The 22,738-nt window shown below is 32.4% G+C and overlaps 1 protein-coding gene across 2 annotated transcripts; it reads right to left on the reverse strand.

The window, feature by feature from the left end:
- Window positions 1–2,033: 2,033 nt before the first annotated feature.
- LOC110096862 (40S ribosomal protein S13-like) lies at window positions 2,034–21,577 on the reverse strand. Of its 2 annotated transcripts, XM_020822989.2 has the most exons (5): window positions 21,451–21,577; window positions 21,275–21,347; window positions 21,054–21,192; window positions 20,734–20,920; window positions 2,034–2,361 (listed from the first exon to the last, which is right to left on the reverse strand). In XM_020822989.2, exons 1-5 carry the CDS (start codon window positions 21,471–21,473, stop codon window positions 2,328–2,330), a joined length of 456 nt encoding a protein of 151 aa, XP_020678648.1. In that variant the 5' UTR covers window positions 21,474–21,577; the 3' UTR covers window positions 2,034–2,327. The 2 variants fall into 2 exon arrangements, with proteins under 2 accessions (XP_020678648.1, XP_020678649.1); XM_020822990.2 differs by lacking the exon at window positions 2,034–2,361 and having other exon boundaries at window positions 20,733–20,920.
- Window positions 21,578–22,738: the final 1,161 nt, after the last annotated feature.

The following is a 22,738-nucleotide window of genomic DNA, read 5'->3' on the forward strand; positions in this document are numbered from 1 at the left end:
TAGAACACCAAGAATTGTGGATTACGACATAAACTCCTTAAGCCTTATCACAACCTTCAAATTAACTCCTCCTAACCTAACTTAACTTTTCTAAATATCTTAGAATATTTTCTCCATCTACCAATTGATCACATCAGTGATCTAAGCCCAACCACCCTACCCTCATCATATTTGGAATCAATGTTTAGGTGATTGGAGGAAATCACTTAAGGTGGACACCCTGAAAGTGAGAAGCTTGGAGAAGCTTTTCCAAATTGTGGGTTTGAAATTTTCAAGAGGTAATCTCTATAATTTTAAACTTGGTTTACTTTATTGTTTTTTTTTTATTACAATCATATGTTGTAGATAGCTTGTTTAATACAATTCTTCGAACTATTGTATTGTTATTAAATAGTTTCTCCCACTAAAACTAAACCTATCCATTAATCAATTACCACATGCAATAAAATTTTCAAAGCATATTCAATTTATATGTATAAGAGATTGCAATAAGTAAAAAAAAAAGCAAATGTATTTAATGTGCAATAAGGTGTGAAACAAGCTGCTCCTAGCACAACCTATTGGGTAGTTCCTTTTCTTGCAAGTTCACTTTTGAGATTTATGTCCTCTCCCAACAAAAGCCAACAAAGCTCTCAAAACCAAGTCTACAAACATGAGGATTGGAAGATTTGCTAAAAGAAGATGACTACATTGTAGGAGATTGCTTTCTCTCACAAGTTTTGTTTTCTCAAGGTTAACAAGTGTAGAAATTACTCTTAGTGTTGTTAACCAGATTCTCCATACAATCAATAATGGTTTTCAACCTTCCAATCAATAAAAATTCTTAATTAATATTTATTTAAAATTCAAATTCAATTACTGGTTAATTGTTTCGTGCAACCCAAATCATATGGTATGATTAGTTTAAATTATGATCATAACTTGTTATCTTGTTATAGTTATGTGTTTAATTAAATGTAATTTAGAAATATTTTATACAATACGATATACTTTGTATGACATGATTAGTACAAAATTTAAAAATCATAGTTAATAGAAATTAATCATGTCAATTTAATCCAAATGTTGGCACATCTACAATCACTCTTTTTATCTTGATTTATAAAATTACACTTAATTGGTATAGCACCTACAATAATATTTTTTTTAGTTGATTTGCTTGATCTAATCCAAACCCAGGCTGAAAATCAACTTGGAGATTGGATAATTAAAATATGTATTTTAAATAAATAAAATTAAAAATTAATTCGATCTTGAAACTAAACTCTATGCTTTGATCTCGAATGCAAACAGTGGCCACGTGAGATTATAATAAAGTTTTGTAGGCCTTCATATAAGTAAACTTAATTTTGAAGTTCTCCATTGAAGTATCTACGGAATATTTTTAAAGACTCGTCATTTTTTATGTTTAAATCCATACACTGATTGTTAAGTTAAGACTGAGGGATAAGATCTGGAAAAGGAATTGTTTTTGCTCTATATTCATACCATCTTTGAAATCAGTAGCAGTTAAAAAAGGTTATCTATTATAGAAACTTAGTGCAGCGGCGGCATTAATTCAATACTCTGCTTAACAATATAAAAGCCAAATCTCGCCATTACAGGCAACCAAAAATAGCAGAATAACGTGTTCATCAGTTCCTATGTATATTATGGATCCTGTTGTGATTTTCTATAAGGGTTCTTCATTTCATTGAAAAACCCCAACTGGCCCATTCTTATTGCATGCGCAACATGTACAAATCTTTGTAAAATAAATAAATAAATAAATAAATAAAATAAAAAAATAAAAATAAAAATGTACAAATCTTTGCACTTTGCAGCTATTACTATAACATCATAACTGCCATATTTGACAAGAAAAAAAGAGAACCAAATTACCAGAGAAAAAAAAAAAAAAAAAAACCAGTGCCACAGTACCTGACGGTCAACATTTATCCACATCATTTAGCTTGCTCGCAAAGCACATATCTAATTTAAGCTAAATTAATATTTCTCTATAGTATATTTTTAGACAAGTTGCACTTATGTAGTTAGCTAGAAACAATGGGACCTCGTTTATTAGCAACTTGAAAAATAATGAACTAGATTCTCCAAAGCAACACAACAATAATAGAAGAGAATGCAATAGCAATCAACTATATAAAAAAAAAAAGCATAATTGCAAATGAGACAACAGTTGCAGCAAATAGCATGCTCTAAAACAGACGCAACTAATAAATATTCATATCCATTAATTTTCAAAAGCATATGAAGGGAGCAGGAAAAAAAAAAAGAAAATGGCTTATGGGTTGATCCACGCAAGAATTGATTACACAAAAATGCTCCTAAGCCACAAGAGTACTTGCTGTTGTTGACTCGCTGCACAGAAAAAAAATTTGTTACGATCACAGCAATTTGAGAAGGAAACGAAACCATAGATCAGAAACAGAGGAGTTAAGACAAGCAAAATAACAGTATCAGACTACATACTACTTGGGGAAAATAACATTTATTATATGCATATATCTCAAACAAATAAAAAACGCAGTAGAATTCTAACTTCATCAGAAAAATCAATCATAACTGTGTCTTCACCTAGCAGACAACAGATTTTAGAACATACTGTATACCAATGGACTCCAAAGCTAAAATCACGAACTATATAGCCCTAAAAAAAAATTCCCATAGAACTCCAAGAAAAAGCATATCATAAACACAGCAGACCTCACAAATGCATAGATTAAAAAAAAGTTATGATATCGAAAACCCTGCAGTCCTTTAAAAAATGAATGCATTGTACAAGAGAAATGTTTATGCTAACTACAGGAAATTTCTTTCATTCATGTTAATCTGGAAATATAAACAATCAGAGCGTCTTTTTTTATCTAGAATAACTCAAAAGATTTTTTTTTTTAAACTTGTATCAATGGAAAAAATGACGTGCATAGGGATTGTTATGTTCAAACACATTGATTAGTCCAACAATTTACCTATTTCAACCGGATAACATCAAGGATCAGCTTTAAGCCCATATCTTTTTGCTTTAATCATTAATATTATTACTATACATCTGCAAGAGGATGTACCATCGTGTATGCTTTATGCTAATGATATTTTTCTTGTTGATAATACAGCGAGAGAGTTGAAGAAAAACTTGAATTTTGGATGCCAACCTTAAGAGTCTGAAGGTTTTCATTTGAGCAGATCTAAAACTGAATACATAAAGTGTAATTTTATTAGTCATATAAATATAGTGATAAAATTGTTAAATTGGGTGACTGACCAAGCCATTAATAAAAGTGCAACTTTTAGATATCCCGGGTCTACTGTTCTAAGAGATGGTAAAATAGATGGGGATATTATTAATAGAATTCAAGTTGGATAGTTGAATGAATGAATGCATCAAGCCTGCTATGTGATAAAAAAGAAGCCCTCAAATTTAAGGGAATTTTTTATAACATGGTGAGACATACGATGCTTTATGGTGCAAAATGTTGGCCATTAAAAAAAAGCAAAAAATTAAGTTATGTATTGCAGATATAAGGATGCTCAGGTGGATGAGTAGCTTTACACATAGAAACAAAATACAAAATGAATATATACATGAAAAAGTTCAAATAGCTCCAATGACAAATAGCTTTACACATAGAAACAAAATACAAAATGAATATATACATGAAAAAGTTCAAATAGCTCCAATGACAATTAAGATTAGAGAGAGTCGTCCTAAGATGGTTGTTGCAATGAGGGAGCCCAAACTTGTCTTTTGTGATTACAAATATTATTGGATGACTACTTAGTTTCTCATGCTCTTTATATGACATATATTTTTCTGTGTACGAATATTTCAAGTTCAATATACACCAAACATTATCAGAAGATCAGAGCTCAAGATTGGGTTGTATAAGTTTGCTTTATTTTAAATAGTGTAATTTTATTTCTTGAGTCAATCAATGTAAAAAAAGTGTAGCTTAGCAATCATGCACACACACACGGGGGCAGTAAAACTAAAAATTTTATTTTTTCTGATGATCATACTGGACGATCTGTGTGATCAGAATTTAATTAAAAATTTAATTAAATGAAATAAATTTGAAATTAAAGAATGAACTAATTGTACTGTAATAAAAAATCGTACAAGACGATCAATTAAAATCTGAAACCCCTGACGATATTTAAAATTAGGCAATATTTTGAATTTAAAAAATTGGTCTATTCGCATTGGATGATCCAAATCATATTGTACGATGAAATTAAAATTTTGTCTAATTTAATTTCTATGATTAAGTAGCCGAATCAAAATTAATTGAAATTATAGATAATATTATACTACTTTACAATTCGTATTGTACGATGCAACAGATGCATGGAACTATAATTAATCGCCCAGGGTTCATCCTGGACAATCTGTGATTCGATTGAATTAATCATATTATCATACTATACGACCATGATTCGTACTATACAAATAGAAACTTCTATTGGATGATAATTAATCGCCTGGGGTTTGTCCTGGACGATTTGTGATTTGAATTTAACTAATTGTACAATACAATCAAGGTTTATACTGGATGATCAATGTAAGTTTTCTTAATTGATCATACTGAGCATTATTCATCGTACAACACTAATATGAAAAAATTGAATAAATTGTATTGTACAAACACAGACTGAATAATTAAAAATTAGAGTTTTTTTAAGCCTATTGTTTAAACTTTCTTAATTTGTTTGAGAGGATATTTGGCTATCTAAGGTATGCATCTTCTGTAAACAAGATTTTAAAGAGATTTGAGCAAGGGGGAGGGAGGTAAAGTTGTGAGAGAGGGAGAAGAGCCGTGTGAGTGCAAGAGAGTGTGAGAGAGTATTTTCACACGGTTTCTCCGACCAAATTCCACCTTGTTCCTCCATGTATCAAAAGAAAACTTCGTTAAGAATCTCTTGGTGTCACAGGGCTACAGGCAACTCTGCCGCACCAGGGAAGGTGAAAGGGATTTAGCTACTCTGCGACACCGGATTTGTGAAAAGGATTTGGCTACTCTGCCGCACCAAGAAAAGTGAAAGGGATTTTGGGTGAAAGTGGTTTTTGTGAGGGCTCTCCTGAGGGGGCTAAAGGAGAGATACTAAAATGTTTAGTGCATTACCTGAATAGGATTTCGGGGAGTGAACATAGGTCAAATTGAGCGAACTATTATAAAATTTTGTTGTGATTGCTCATTTACTTTTTGCACTTTACTTTCTACGTATTGCTTGTTGCATATTTACATTATGCAATTTGGTTTGTGCTGGTGATTATTGTGATACTAGATTTGTGGTTGATCGAATTTATTTCTTGGTTGAAAAAGAAATAAATTATAAAATAAAAAAAGAATAAACAATATTTCTTAATTGTTTTCCTACAAAAATTAAAATATAAAAATAAGTGTTGTTTTTTAATTCGCTTTCACATTAAAAAATCTAATTTTGAACTTAAGTTGGAAATTTTGTTTTAATTTCAAAAAGGATTTTTGAAAAAAAAAATTAAAACACTAATTCACCCCCTCTTGATGTGTCATTTAGTAGTTCAAGTGATTTCACAATCATCTTTTGACTTTCAATTGGTATCAGAGCGGGTTCTCTGAATTAGTGGTTTAAAAACCTTGAGAAAGATTCGATAACACACTTTAGGAATTGGAATATCGTTGTGGGTTATTCAAGAACCCATTTAACGCTTTTTGATAATATTCCTTTTGACTTTTGAAAAATCCGTATGTCATCCTTTTTGTAATCAATTGATTTTCGAATGAGGAATATGATACAAGTTGGTTACTCTATTCCTTCTCGTATTGTTAATGGTGTAAAAATAGAAGTCTAGTTTACTGAATGGAGTATGGAGGATAGAGATTTAGCATAACTAAATATCAAATGTTTAAATTATTTTTTCAGTGCACTTAAATCTGAAAATTATATGATAATTTTTACTTGTACTACTGGTAAAGAAATTTGGGATAGACTTTGTATCACATATGAAAGTACAAATGAAGTCAAACAATCCCACTTAAATTTATTGTTGTATGAATATGAACTCTTCTGCATGAAACTTAGAAAAATTATATTTGACATGTACACTAGATTTACCAAAATAGTAATTTCATTGCATGTTTTAGGAAGAGAACTCTTCAAATATGAGAAAGTCAATAAGATCCTATGTTGTTTACATGATTCATTCAATGTGAAAGTCATCGTTATTTCGAAATCTAAAGATTTGGATGCATTTTCTATTAACAATTTACTGGGCTTTGTCATTGCTTAAAGACAAAATGTAAGCCAAATGTTGTTAAATGCAATTGACAAGAAAAAGGAGAAAACCTTGGCGTTGAAGGCTGATGACACAAATAGCAATAGTTCATAAGCTAAAGGGAGCGAGGATATTAATCCTAATGACCTGACAATTTAAAAGCTTCCTGAACCAAAAGTAAAAGCGCTACCACGAAAGAAATAAAGGTAAAACATGTAAATTCAATAAAGTTTCTTTTGACACTATTTGTTTTAGGTGCAGAAAGCTTGAATAATTAAGATATGATTGCCTCAATCTTAAGAGTCACCCTACAAAGGAAAGGGTGATAATAAGCCAAATGCAAAAATGGGAAAATAAAAAATGCAAAAACTTTCAAGATAGACTCATCAACCTCGGACTCCATTAGAACAAGAACTGGAGGAGATAACAAATTTATTCCTAATGGCTAATGATAACTTTGATCAATAAGAGGTATGCGAGCTAACTTATGATGAATTATTTTTAATTTTCGAGCAAATTTATGATTTATATGGAAAAAGACAGCATACATGTTTGAAAAAGGAATTTTCTAATTTGAAAAATTGAGCATGACATGTTAGTTAAAAAGCATTCTAATATAAAAATTGAGCTTGTTTCAATAGATAGGGAGCATGCATCATTATTAGATGAGTTTGATGATCTAAATAAAAAACATATTGAATTAACTAAGACACATAATTCCTTAAAAGATGATCATATTGAGCTAAATGAAGCATTCAAGGAACTAGAGACACTTGCAATAATAGTAAGCATGCATTGAAATGGCTAGTTATAAAAGTACAAATGATCATTTATAAAAGTAAATAAATTCACTTCAACATAAAACACACGGGGGCCTACACTTTCATTAAAGTTGCAACCTAGGACACAACATGCATCATATATCCTTAAGAAGAGGTATTATCCCACATATATATTAGTGAATATATTTCTAGGTGTTAGGTGTTACTCTTGTGATATGCTAGGACACATTACACACACATGCACTTTACACCATAGAACACACCTAGTTTGGAGGTCCAAAGCATTAACATCATAGCATAACATGCATAACATTCATACATGGAAGCATAAGGTGGGACCCAAACTCACTTGGGTTCTCAAAACTAACCTTTGATTGACCTTGTACGAACACTCTCACAAGAGAGCCAGTGAGAGCATCTGGTACCTAGATAACAGTTGCTCAAGACACATGATTGGAGACTTAAAACAGTTTATCACGTTGGAGGCAAGAGCAGAGGCAATATAATATTAGGTGACAACACTACTAGAAAAGTGGTTGGCTCAGCTACAATCAGTAAAACTAATGGCTTTGCTATTGAAAATGTACTTTTAGTAGAAGGGTTAAAGCACAAGCTACTTAGCATTAGCCAACTATATGATAAAAATTTTGAAGTAAAATTATTTCAAATAAATGTTCAATTATTTTAAATGAAAAAATCATTCTAGAGACAAAAGGATAAGAATTAATAATGTTTATATGCTTGATTTGGGTTGCATTGATATTTCTGATTATCTTTGTTACTTGAAAATTATTATGAATGAATCATGGCTATGGCATAGGCGACTATACCATGCTAATATAAAAACCCTTAGGAAGATTACCCAACAGGATGTAATTAGAGGCATTCCTGAGCTGGACTTCACTAAGGGTATGTGATGCCTGTCAGTCAGGAAAGCAAATTAGGTCCTCATTCATTTTACTAAGGATATTGTTCTACTAAACCACTAGAGATTCTGCACATGAATTTATTTGGACCCCGTTAGTACGGCTAGTCTAGGTGGTAAGAGTTTTGGATTTGTGCTAGTAGATGATTACTCTAAATTCATGTGTTAAATTCTTAACACATAAAAGTGAGGCATTTGATGAGTTTAAAATTTTCTCTATTTGGATTCAGAGGAAGTTAGGATTTTTTATCTCTATAATTCATAATGATCATGATGAAGAGTTTGAGAATAAAAATTTTGAATTATTTTGCAAAAAAAATTGGGATTGATCATAATCAAGTTCTTCTTACTGCTGCATGACGAGCTCCCCCTTTCTCATCAAAATCAAGTGCTTCTTTTTGTTCGTGCTCCTGGTGATGACGAAAAAAACGTGGAAGGAACTATTGTTGTAGAAAATTGGGAAATGATCAACGGTAGCAGGATATGTAAGCTTATATTTTTTTTTTCAAGGATGTAGGCAATGACAAGGGAAATGTTTTGCTTCCTTTTGGTGCAAGGAAGACGAATGGGAGTAAGAATTTGAATGTAATCAATGATCGTTTGGGCTTTAACAAATTGTATTTCAGACATAATAAAGTAGCTAACCAATGAAAGAAGTAGGGTAATATTTATGCAATCTTCAGCTTTAGGAATGATTGAGGTTCTAAGGACATACTGGATAATACACATATTTTGACTCAAAAAGTGGACCAAGGGTTGATGTTGATTTAGGACAAAATTTATAATGATTAAATTGACCACACTCCAATCAAAGTCTCCCCTAGAGGTCATTGCTTGGGGTCGAAGTCACCTACTGACATAGGATCGCATGATGGGAACAACAACACTAATCCTTATGTTTGTAAAAAATTCATAAAGGAGTTCATAATTAAAGGGAAAAGCAAATGTAAGTAAGAATTGCAGAGTGGTGGATGTGTAAATATTGAGCACTTGATAGTTTAGGGCATATTGGTTCAGTAGTAAAGATGGGGTGATGCGAGAGTCTTTGTACCAATAATAGGATGTGTCATCTTCTGCCCACTGAAAACAATTGTTGACAGTGTGATGAGAGGAGGAACTTGGGTAAGATGACCACGCTTGCTACCTTTGATATTTTGAGCAATTTAAGGTTTGAATTAAGAAAGAAGATGTTCGAAGTACAGGATGAGTTTAGCTTTAGAAATCCCTTCAATTTATAGAGTTTACAACCAATCATACAGTACGATTTGATAACATACAATATGATTAGACGAATTTAAATCGTCTGTATGACTTATCGGAAAAAGCGGTCAAATCGTATAGTACGATCATGATCGTACTAAACGAACTTAAGAGAAAGTGTTCGTCTCGAGGAATCATCTGTGCGACTCTTGACCAAAAGGATCGCACAGTACGATAAATCAATTAATATCGTACCGACCAATTTGCATTTGTCCAACGGCTGTTGACACGTGTATTGTATAAAGCGAAGAGGTATTCGTATGCTAGATCACCAATAATTAATCAAATCAAGACCATTGATTTCACTGATGGCAGAGATTTATGCAGGGATGTGTAGATCATATAATACAGAGGTAATCATACAATATGATGTGAACAAATTTTATTTTTAAATTTTTTTAATTAAAAATAAAAGGTGTGTGAAGATCAAAGAACATCTATCAAATGCATAACAACAAAATAACCAAAAAATGAAAACACAAATCAACAAATAAATAGTCACAAAATTTCAAACTGTGACACACATTAGAATACAAAAATGGTTGATTTCAAATCACATTAGAACACACATAAACTGTAGGTGAATTACTAATCTTGATTGGTTAGATTTAATTTGTGTTAGAAAATAAAATTATATATATATATATATATATATATATATATATATATATTTCTCTTGATTTGTTTGTGTTACAAAACTTTGACTTTCTTTTTCACTTTGTGGATAATAAAGCTTATGAGATATAATAGAGTTACACAAGAAGATTATGAAAATTTAAGAATAGTATTGATTAAAGATCTCCTTGAGGGTGCTGTTTTTTATTTTTATTTAAAATGTGCATTACCTAGATTCTGATGTAATCTAAATGAAAGTACAGTCCATCTATTAACAATCGCTTGTGCCAGTGCTAGTCCTTAAAGATTGCAATGTTCATAAGAATAACCAACTAAGGTTCAAGCCATTATCTTTTCCAGCCTCTTTAGCAAGCTATTAGGATTCAAGTAAACTAGTTTATCCTGATCAAAGCCCGTAGTGTTATTCAAAATTTCCCAAGCATCAATATATCAAAAACAAGACACTCAAATATAAATATCATACAAATAGCAAGCTATTAGCAAGTGCTGTTTTAATTTCTAAACATTCTTCAAAAATAATTCTGAACAATTTTCAATCATGGTAACTTAGTGTCATACCATTTTTTCTTGATAATCCTCTAAAAATATTGATGCATCCTCAACTATTTCATTGTATAGGCCAAAATCACCCAAAATCAACTTCCAATTAACTTTTCTCCAAAATATATATCACCACTTAAATATAATTTTTCTTACACCATCCCTCCTAATTTTTTCACTTGTCCATCTTAAAATTCTTATTTTAATCATGCTTAGCCACCAATTTTTTTTATACACCAACACTTAGATCCATGCATCATCAATCTAATTATAATTTATAAAAAACTATCTTTAAGCCTCCATAAGTTTCTCTTGTTGCATAGTACTATCCCTTGCCATGTTTAAAATTGCGTATTCGGGTATTGAGGCGTTTTTCATTCGTGAGGCGTGGCGTAAGCCTCAAGGCGTTTTGAGGCGTAAGCCTCAAAATCAAAAGATTGCGTAAACATAAAATGATAAATTTTTTATATACTAATGAGTGAATAATATAAAACATAAAAAAACATAAGATATGAAGTGAAATCAAAATATCCTAATAATAAGACAACATAAAATATAGTTCAACTCAAAATTCTATCTTTCCCAAATCCTAGTATTCTTTTCATTAACATATAATTCCAATTTCCAAAAAAAAAAGCAATGGCATATCACATAAGAACTCATAAGTCATCAACAATGTCATCACTAAGGGGTTCTTCATTGGGTTCTTCATTTGAATCATCATTATGATGAACTGCTCTCTCCCCTTCCTCCTCTCCTATAGAGTCCAATGTCGGGCATTTACTTCAAGATTTATGTAAGTTTTAATATATATAGCATGAGGCGTAAGCCTCATGCCAGTGAGGCGAGGCGGGCCTCAACTAAGTTGAGGCGCAAGCCTCATAAAAAAACTCGAGGCGTAAGCATCGAGGCGTTTTTTACTGGAATTGCGCAAAGGCGGGCCTCAAGGCGAGCCTCATATTGCGCAATTTTAAACCATGATCCCTTGTGCATAATACTCTATAGACTTAATATGAATTTTAACCAGTCAACTCTAACTCTAAATTATATTTCTTCATTAATATAGGTTTAAAAATGCACAATCATGTATTGAGGCACTTTCAAGTGCAAGCCTCAAAATAAAACCATTAAATTTATTAAAAATATAAAATAATAAAGCATTTAAGAATAATCCTCATTATGACTCAAGACAAAGTAACGCAATAAAATTTTGAGCTCAATTATCTCTCAACAATAAATATGAGAGTAATTCAAAAATGTCCAAGTAACATCGTTAAAAAACATGCAAACACTTCAGAAAAAAACAAGGTGTATAAGATAAATAAGAAAACATAAACAAAAATCTTAAACAAACAATCTATAACTTAGGACACCAAATTCGCAAAATCTAACTTTTATCACTTGGAGAATTTTCATTAGGATCAACATTATAATGGACTGCTTTCTCACCTTCATTAGCCTCACTTGTATCAACATTCTTCTTCTTCATCTTAAATTTCAATGATCTTCCTCTTCCCTAATCAATTAAACCCAAAAAGGATATTATTTAAAATAATATAACCATTTATAATTTCTATTACATAAGACTTTATACGAATATAGTTTGTTACTTTCCCATAGACTTTTGTTTCTCTTGTTCTTTCTACAATAAAAAAGGACATTAAGATTTTCCTCTTGTGATTGTGATGGTAAACTTCATTTTAATCCTCCACAAATTATTCATCATCCAAAAGCAAATTACTAATAACTAATGGATTTTCATCATACTCAAAAACTATTATGCAAACAATGAAGCATAGGTGTACACCTTATGTATAATTCGAAGCACGTCTCAAACAATTGAAGCGTACATTTTGCAAGCACCTTACCCTGAGGTAGTCCTTAAGACGAACCTAAAAATGCTCAATTTTAAACAAATACATATAATAGATCCAATATTCTTAAATCTATCGCACCTAAATATCACTTTATCTTCTAATAATATTGGCTGAAAATCATTAATACCAATCATAATTATTATTACATGAAAAATAATATTTGTATCCAACTAATCTAAAAACTCTATCTTCTAAATATTTTCTTCATAAGCAAAAAGTACACACCAAAACATCTCATTTTGAACACTCATTAGAAGCATCACCATAACAAATAAAAAGACATGTATACTCAACGTTGGTGCTTGACAAACTCCTACTATAAATGGAAACTCTTCGTTCACTCCAAAACTGCTTCTATACTAACAAATAAAGATCCATTATCATATCTAAAGTTCACATCTTTCTTAATGTACACCAAGCTAATTTTTATGATACTAATTATATGCCCTCTTAAAATCAATTAAATCCACGCAAAGATAAATTCTAAGCTCTAAACTTATGTTTAATTATTTTAACACAAAAATAACTTATATAATAGACTTTATGATGCATGCAAACTTCATTTCAATTTTATTTTGAACTTTATTGTAATTTGAATTTTATGTTTTTTATATTTTTGTCTACCCTATGATGGAAGGCAATCAATGATCATGTGTAGGTTGTGCTCTTGGACATGCTATTCCTTTGGCGTGCTATTTTCTTTGGCGTTGTTTAGTTGATTCGGGTATGTGAGCTTATTGCTGGGATTCATTTACACCTTCGTGTGCTGCTCCAGGCAGTTGTCTTTTGGTCTTTTACATCCCTCTATCTTATTGGGTTGAGTGGGCGGCTGTTTGGTTGTTTGGTTCCCTTTTTTCACCTATATATTGGGGCTATTTTATGGCATTTGGGAGCAGAATTTGGTGAGTGATAAACACTAAAACCTAAGGGTTTCTTCTTTGATATCTTGCGAGCTATGCCCCCTTCCTCTTCTCCTCTCTTTAACTCTGTCTCAGGCTTCTTATCTATTTCTTCTCTCTGCAAGTTTCCAACCCATTTGTATCTTTCTTCTAAAGCATTTGAAGCTGTTGGTTGGCCGATTTGTTAGCATTTGCCAGAGGAGTTGTGGTGGACGTTAGCGCAAAGTTGCTGTGGTGGACCACTAGTTTGCATGTATTTGGGCACTAATCATTTTACCTACTATTTTGATGCATGTGAGGTGACCACTAGCTGATTGTTCTGATGGTAGTTTTTATTTTTAATTTTCTTAGTGTTTAACTTCCGTTTGTTTTCAAGTTTATTTGGTGTTGGCTTTCTAAGTGTTAAATTGAGTCAAGTCCTAATTTTCTTTGTGTTCTCCTTTGGTTTACTTTTTAATCCACTTAGCTTGCATCACTTTACTAGCATAAACTCAAATTGAATATCTGAAATTTAGTTTTTTTTAAGTGTATCCGCATTACTTTCTCCCAAAGCTTCATCATATGACTTAAAAAGTGAGCACAATTTAGAATATAGTTTATTTGCATGATAAAGATTGCTAGCATAAATTGACTCTTTAAATCTAACATGTTTCTTAAATCTATCTTCCATTACTTACCCTCATAGCTTCATTGTATGAACAATAAATGCTATACCTCTAGAGTTAGCACTTTGAACATTTTTTTTGCTCTTAGATATTGAATGCCAGAATACATTTCCAAAAAATTGGCATCTAAATAGTATTTAAAAATCCATTGAAAATATTTTCTAACCAAACTATTACAATAGGAACCATAAGTTTTCAAATCTCAACAAATATCTTATATGAACTTAAAGTTTCACCTTAAATACAGATCATCAAAGCTAACCATGCTAGACCTTTTTTTTTTTCAATATATAATAAACCTCATTATTTTATTCATGATACTCTTACAAAATAATATCTACCTTAAAAGTTACATAATAATTTCATAGAATAGTATTTCTATCTTTTCATTACACATTCATAGTTAACTAAAATGATGATATTATATGTGTCTCTAATGCATCAAACTTGACCGAAGTATTTAGATCTCTATCTTGAACGATTAAAAAGGCGGAAGAGGCGTACGCACTGAGACACGACTCAAGGCGAGGCGAAGCATTTGCGCGTTGAGGCTTACGTCTCATTGGATTCGGCGGAGCGTGCGCTTATTTCGCACAGGGCGTAGGCATCGGTTCGTAACGCCTCGAAGCGAAACGAGGCACCGCTTCGATTTGTAAGTATATAGACCGAGCGGTGAGAGTCGTATAAGAGTCGAGTATTAGGGTAACATACTTGCTTCTGCTTCGGGTGAGAACTGAAAGGCGAACTCCGTCGACTTCGACGACCACAGTTCGGTCGAGTTCGAACATAACTGGAGGCGATCGAAGGTAACGATTTATTTCTTCTTGGTACACGCTCGGTACTGAGCAGTACATGCTCGGTACACGCTCGGTATTGAGCGGTACATGAGTACATGCTCGATACACGCTCGGTACTGAGCAGTACACGCTCCGTATTGAGCGGTACATGAGTACATGCTCGGTATTGAGCGGTACATGCTCGGTACACGCTCGGTACTGAGCAGTACATGCTCGGTACATGCTCGGTACACGCTCGGTCTTGAGTGGTACATGAGTACATGCTCGGTACTGAGCAGTACACGCTCGGTGCACGCTCGGTATTGAGCGGTACATGAGTACATGCTCGGTACTGAGCAATACATGCTCGGTACACGCTCGGTACTGAGCGGTACATGAGTACATGCTCGGTACTGAGCGGTACATGCTCGTTACACGTTCGATACTGAGCAGTACATGCTCGGTATTGAGCGGTACGTGAGTACATGCTCGGTATTGAGCGGTACATGAGTACACGCTCGGTATTGAGCGGTACATGCTCGGTACACGCTCGGTACTGAGTAGTACATGCTCGGTACACACTCCGTATTGAGCGGTACATGAGTACATGCTCGGTATTGAGCGGCACATGCTCGGTACACGCTCGGTACTGAGCAGTACACGCTCGATACACGCTCGGTATTGAGTGGTACATGAGTACATGCTCGGTACTGAGCAGTACATACTCGGTACACGCTCGGTATTGAGCGGTACATGAGTACATACTCGGTACATGCTCGATACACGCTCGGTATTGAGCAGAATTTCACCCGCCACCTGACCGGGCAAGTCGAACCCCGCCAGGGGGCAGCGCCCCCTTGGACCCCCGGCAGACTGATATATTTTTGTATTCATGTTGTTTTATTAATGGTATTTGGTAGTACAAATAATTGTTAAAATATATCCTATTGTTAGCATGACTAGTGGCACAAGAAGGAAAGATCCTGCATGGAAATATAGAACTCAAGTTGAAGTGTCAGGCGAAGGTGCAAAGAAGGGATATGTTTACATGAAATGTAATTTCTGTGAGAAGCGCATAACTGGTGGCGTCAAGAGATTGAAGGATCATCTAGCCTGCACTCATGTTAATGTGGGACCATGTGCAAAAGTTCCTGATGATGTGAAGAAGGAATATACAAATTATTTAAAGAAGTTTGCCACCACAAAGGAGGTCACACAAAGAAATATGGAAGAGATGATAGGAAACTCTTCTTACTATGGATCACAGCATGAAGGTTCCAGTATTGGAAGCCATCTAGTTTCTTCTGACTGAGACAGTCGGGGGCCCGTGGATAGATTTATGCTAAATATTGATAACGACGAAAACATAAATACTCAGGATATTCAGCCTCCTACAGCTACAAAAGAACTCAGGAATAGAGTTTGTTTGGATATCGCCAGATTCATCTATGAAAATGGGATTCCATTTAATGTTGTTAGGAGTCCGTCGTGAATCAATATGTTACGATCTGTTTGAAGCTATGGAAGAGGATTACAACTTCCAAGCATGTATGAGCCGAGGACTTGGATGCTGAATGAGGAGGTTAAGACAACTTCAAAAATGGTGGATGATGTTAAGAAGACTTGGATTGAGACAGGAGTGACAATAATGTCGGATGGCTAGTCAGATATTCGACATAGAAGTATTATTAATTTTTTGGTCAACAATCCATATGGAACAGCTTTTCTCAAATCAGTAGATGCTTCAAGCTTTATAAAGGATGCACAATTATTGTTTGAAATGTTGGATGAAGTTGTGGAGGAAGTGGGGATGCTTTAGTAGTACAGGTTGTTACTGATAATGCAAGTGCATATAAAGCTGCAGGAAGAATGTTAATGGAGAAAAGGCCTCACCTTTACTGGACTCCTTGTGCTGCACATTGTATGACTTGATGCTTGAGAGGTTGGGACAGTTGCCTCAACATAAATCAGGCATATTGAAGGCCAAATTCGTTAGTAAGTTTATATACAATCATTCTTGGGTACTCGGCTTGATGAGAAAATTCACTTACAAGGAAATTATTAGACCTATTGTTACAAGATTTGCTACTGCATATTTAACATTGCAGAGATTCAAGGAGTTAAGACAACCTTTGGAAGCAATGTTTGCTTCTGAAGAGTGGGATAAAAGTTCATGGGCCAAAAAACAAGAAGGAAAGCAAGTTAAAAAGATTGTTATGAGAGACGATTCATTTTGGCGCAGTACAAATTATGCTTTGAAGACAACATGACCATTAGTAAAGGTGCTTAGAATGGTTGATGGTGAGAGGGCCCCGGCTATGAGATTTATTTATGATTGAAGTTGAAGCAGAAGGAGAAACTCATGTCAATGAAGAAGATAATGAAGCAACTGCCCAAGTATATAAAAGGAAGAAACAAAGTGAGATTGAAGCTTCAAAAAAATTCAAAGGTATTCTTAAATATAATGAATTATTTTGTATGTTACTATTGTTTCATTTTATAGCTAATGAAATATTAACTGATATAGGAGATAAAGGAAAAAATATTATAGATGAAGAAGAGTTTGAGGATGACTTTGACATTAATTATGAAGATTCTTCTGAAGACAATCAAAGTGATGACGAGCCTGCTTTGGGTCTTGATCCTAAGGGGATGTTTTATTTTTAAGTGAGTTTATTTTAAATCTTGTATTCCAGTAATATTATCTTAAAACAAATCTTCAAATTCATAGTTGACATAATATTTTGTTATTTTTTGTCATTATTTATAATTTTAAATTAATTTATTTTAATCGTTTTGAGGCTTACGCCTCGCCTTGTTTAGAACAAACACCTCGATTCCCGATTTCGCCTTTTAAAACCTTGTATAGTGATCATTGTTTCTAAAATAAATTTTAAGTCTCTATTATATGATTGCAACATCTACTTTGCTCACTACACTATTTAGAAGACTTACAAATCCAACACGAAAAATTCAAGTTTGGTTCAACCGATTTAAATTTCAAGTACTTGTACGAAAACCTACTATTGAACTAATTTTGAAAATGATTACATATTGGAAAGGGATTCATAATTAAAATACTTAAGCAATGTGGACGTGAAATGTGGCTTTAAAGTTTTCTCGTTCATCTTTTACAATGCCACTTGTGAGTTTGGCTCACTTAATATTTGTCACCTCCAACAACTCTATCAAATGCCTGCTCCTCTATATTCGTCAAAAATCCAGCTCAATAATGAAATATGAGATCCACGTTCATGATAGGGGACACCATCACTACTCTTCATTAAACCAAAAAGATAAACTCCACAAGTTACATCCTTAGCATGCACCATCAATCATTTATGAAACTTTAAAATCACATAATTTATGTGCATATGCCATTAGTAGCCTGTGGTATATTTCAACCATTTTAATATACAACCCAACCTCTTATAAGGCCTAAGATTGACAATCTAAATGATCTATTTTTCTTACAATCTTTGCAATCTAAACGATCTATTTTTCTTATAAGAAAATAATCAATCTGAATTTTACTATATCCATTCTTATAAGTAATGAGATACCTATTTATTTGCTTAAATAATATCATAAGCTAGAGCAAAATCTAATATAGTCTTACTACCTTCATTAGTTGCTCCAAACTCATAGCCACCATGAATTCTTTTAAAATCCTCTACCTCTCTACCAACATATATATTTAAATCTCCTCAAATAAAAAGTCTATCTTCAAAAGGAATCTTTTGAATTAATTCTTCTAAGTTATTCCAAAATTTTAATCTTTAACCAAATTTTAATTTTAAAAACATATTCAAACATATTTGAGAAGCATAAGCACTTATAATATTAAAAATCTTAGTATCAATAATAATCTACAAAGCAATAATTCTGTCTCCAATTTTACCAATTTTTATAACATTATCCTTCAAACTCTAATCTAGAACTACACTTACACCATTTCTAGTACGACTTCTACCAGAATACCATAGTTTGAATCCTACACTATCAATCTCCTTAACATTCTCTCCAATCGATTTAGTTTCCTGAATGCATTAAATATTTATCTTCCTATGAATCAATAATATCAATTATATCCATTAATTTGTCTGTAAGAGAACATACATTCTACGATCCAATCCGAATTCTAGTTTCATGGACTAGCTTCTTTAACCACATCTGTTCATGATGTAGGAACCCTTGTCTATTTAACACTACACTCGGAAACCGATGCAGCACACACTTCTCATTGTATTCAGTTTATACAGTGTGTGACTTCCAGTGAACTCCCTAGCATTAATACAATGCACTAAAGAATTCATGTCATGATTATTCGACAAGTTTTACACTGATTTTCGACTACCTAACGCAACCCTCCACTTTTCTTATCAAGGACTTTGGACCTAACAATGGTAGTGTTAGTACCTACTACACATAGAGTGCATTAAATCTTTGGAAAATGCAAAGAAAAAAGTTATAGTTGCACTAGAAAGGCTAATTATAAAATTAATGTGAATCAAACATGGAATAAATAAGATTAAACCAAAGAGCGCATTGCTATAATTATATCAAAAGAATTAAGTGACATGGGGAAATACATATAACACAATATGATATAAATGAATAGCAAGGTGGGATTCATAAGGGAACCTATTGAATAGTTGCAAAAAACCAAGTCATGACAACACATATGAGCACATCAAGGGCCTATTTGGAGTTTCAAGAATGAGAGATATTTACAAATCTTCTCAACAAAATGGACCAAAGCAATTTTCTCTAGGATCCACATAGAGGTGGAGGAGAAAGGTCATTAATCCTATTCACTAAAATTTCATATCTTTTGGGGACAATTTTTTATGGGTTTTTTTTTTCTCTAAAAATCTAATTAAAGTTGGCAAAACCTATTTGCTTGTTAATTTTTATTTTTTTAGTTCTTAAGACAAAATGCTTTAATTAAAAAACAAAAACAATTCTTATGTATTTTTAATATTAAAAAATATATTTATTCCCAAACCACATCACAACTCCTTCACTTTAACAGGCACCCTATCATAATCATCTCATTTGTCCTACTCATAGACAAATGCTTCATCGTCAGTTCTCTCGTTAATTCCTATCATGTATGACTTTGTCTATTTGGATCATACTTTGATTACACCCTAGGCAATAAAATAAAATTTGCAATCTCAAATCCCCAACAATGCAATAATTACATAGAAACTCCATCGAGTTGTGAATACACCATGACCCACTTTCTTCCTCCCCTTTCAAATATCTCCAATTGCGATTAAGAAGTAGGGTTTCTAAGTTTATGACTTTTTCCTCTACTTTCATTCAAGCTATTGCTTATCACTACCATGGTGAATTTTAGCATGCATGAAAGCTACAACATTTGCAGCCTCGTCCACATAGATAATGGGAAAACCACCACACTAACCACCAAATTGCGCCCATAGCAGCATCTTCTATCCAAATCTTGAGGACAACATACGCTTTGTGGATTGCCTTGATGAAGAGCAACGCCACACCATCACCATAAAAACTCCAACATCCCTCTCTTCTATCACAATTGCTCCATCAGCCTGATTAATTCCTTCAACCACTTAAAAATTTGCAGCAAGGTTTTCATTGCTACTAGCCTTTATGGTGATGCATGCAAGATAGGATAACAGTATTTATTTTGAAGTCAAGGTATCCCTATCAAGAACCCTAATAGGAACATTCATTCAAAAATTTTTTATTTCATTTAATCTTTTAAATACCTATAAGACACCAAACATATTTTTATTACATACTAGAAATAAAAAAATAGAAAAAAAAATCCCTAAAGGCCCTTTACGATAATGGGAACATTAGCAATGCAACTCTAACATATAACAATAATTGCATCCAATCATAGAATGCTCACGTGAATGAAGATTTTTTCCTGCGATAATGAACTGCAAGTTTCAAAAGTATTACAATCAATTCAACCAATTAATTAAAAAATATAGTAATAAGCAGGGGAATTGCAAAAAAAAATAATAGAGACTTCTTAGGAAGTCTGAAATTGATCAAAAGATAACAAGTTTCATAAAATTAAGTTGGCAAAAAAATAAAAATCGTCGAGAAACAGATACTGACTATTTCCAAACTGGTGGAAGTTTCTTAGTCTTCTTGTAGTAACGAGCCAGACGATGGACCCTGCTCTCCACAAGGATAAGCCGGAACTTTGAGTCCTTATCCTTGCGGTTCCTTTCCAAATGCTTCCTGATGGCAACAGCCTTCTTTATCAAATGATACAGATCTTCAGGAATTTCCGGTGCAAGACCTAGATAACATCACCAGAAGAATAAGAGAAAGAAATAAAAAGGGGATTTTACATACACACCACTTAATTCCTATGTATGATAATCAAACTTCATAAATGAAAAAAAAAGGTGATTATATAAATGAGACTATACCGTGAGCTTTGAGAATCCTGAGAATCTTGCTTCCCGTCACACTCTTTACCTGAGCAATACCGTGAGAATCGCGCAGAATTACACCAATCTGTGAAGGCGTCAGCCCCTTTTTCGCAAACTTGCAAATGTTCTCCTCCACCTAAGCATCAGGAAACTCATAAACACGTATGATTCATTGAATGAGGTTGAATAGGCGAAAGCCAGATGCAACAATAACTTACATCCTGGGAAGAAGTTTTGAGCCAGTTCGGAGGAGTCCTCTTATAAGGCAAAGCCGAAGAGGAAATACCCTTTCTTGAGTGCGAAAAACGGAAATTTAGATCAGTAACAGCTAGGGGAATGAAAACAAGAAAGACAAAGGAAATGTAAGAAATTGACGCAAGGAAAGCAGGGATACCCTCGGCTGTGCATACGACCCATGGCGGCGGAGGTAGACGGCGGCTAAAAGATTAGGGTTTGCGTAAAGAAAATGCAGGTAGGATGGCGAATTGAGAGGAACGAAGGCCAAATTTTTAGACTTAGGGGCTGTTTGACAACAATTGGGATTTAGTAAATCTTCGAAATGTGTTAAATCTTGAAAATTGTTTGGTATGCCAAATGTTAAATTTTGTTAAATCAGAAGAAATTGTTTGATAACATATTTCATGATTTATAGCAGTTAGGTATTAAAATGTGAATAACATAATTATAACTTAAAAATAAATTTATAATAATAAATAAAAAATATAACATGTTATAAATTTAATAATATGTTAATTACAAATTACCCATTAATTATTATTTATACCATTAATTATATATTAAATAATAGATATATTAAGTTATATTAATTAATCTAATTATATTAATATTTAATTACTAATTATATAATTAAGTTGAATTAGATAATTATTTTATGTACTAATTATACAATTAACTATTTAATTAATTTACTTAAGTATTAATAATTTAAATTATATTAATTAAGTTAATGGATTTAACATGCGCACAAAAACTGTTTGGCTGGATTTAGCGTAAATCCGACTTAAATCCCGATACCAAACAGCCCCTTAGTACTAGTTTGGGATAATTTAATTATTATATTTAAATAAATTTTTAGTAAAAAATTTTTGACTAAAAAATTTATATTAAAATTTTATTTTAGAAAACACAAAAAATTATCATAAATTAACCCATATTTTTAGTTTAATTATAGTATATTAAGTGTGCGTAAATAAAATTTTAAATTTTAAAAAATAATTAATAAAATATTAAATTCTATAAAAAATTTTATTAATTAAAAAAACAATTTAAAAATTTACCATTATAAATAATTTTAACAATAAATTTAATAAAGAAAAATTCAAATAAAAAAAAGAATATATAAAAACGATAAATCTATAGTAGAAAACTTTAAAATAAATATTTACTAGAGTATAATTGTAAAATTTAAAGTATATAGTCATTTTTAATTACATCAAAATAAACCATAAAATATAAGAAATTAATCATGATAAATTTCAAGTTTTTAAGCATGCCATTAAAGTTATAAATTGAAGATACTAATGAAAAAAAATTAGCCTTTCAGTTAGCAGAATATGACATCTAAGAAAAATATTTAATGCTAAGAAGTGCATTTTAGATTATCTAAAATTTCTTACAAGAGAGAACGACCTTTATAGTATTAATCACATTTGAAGTATTTG

Source organism: Dendrobium catenatum, unplaced genomic scaffold (genome assembly GCF_001605985.2).
Source record: "Dendrobium catenatum unplaced genomic scaffold, ASM160598v2 fragScaff_scaffold_387, whole genome shotgun sequence".
In the NCBI taxonomy this organism is placed as follows: domain Eukaryota; kingdom Viridiplantae; phylum Streptophyta; class Magnoliopsida; order Asparagales; family Orchidaceae; genus Dendrobium; species Dendrobium catenatum.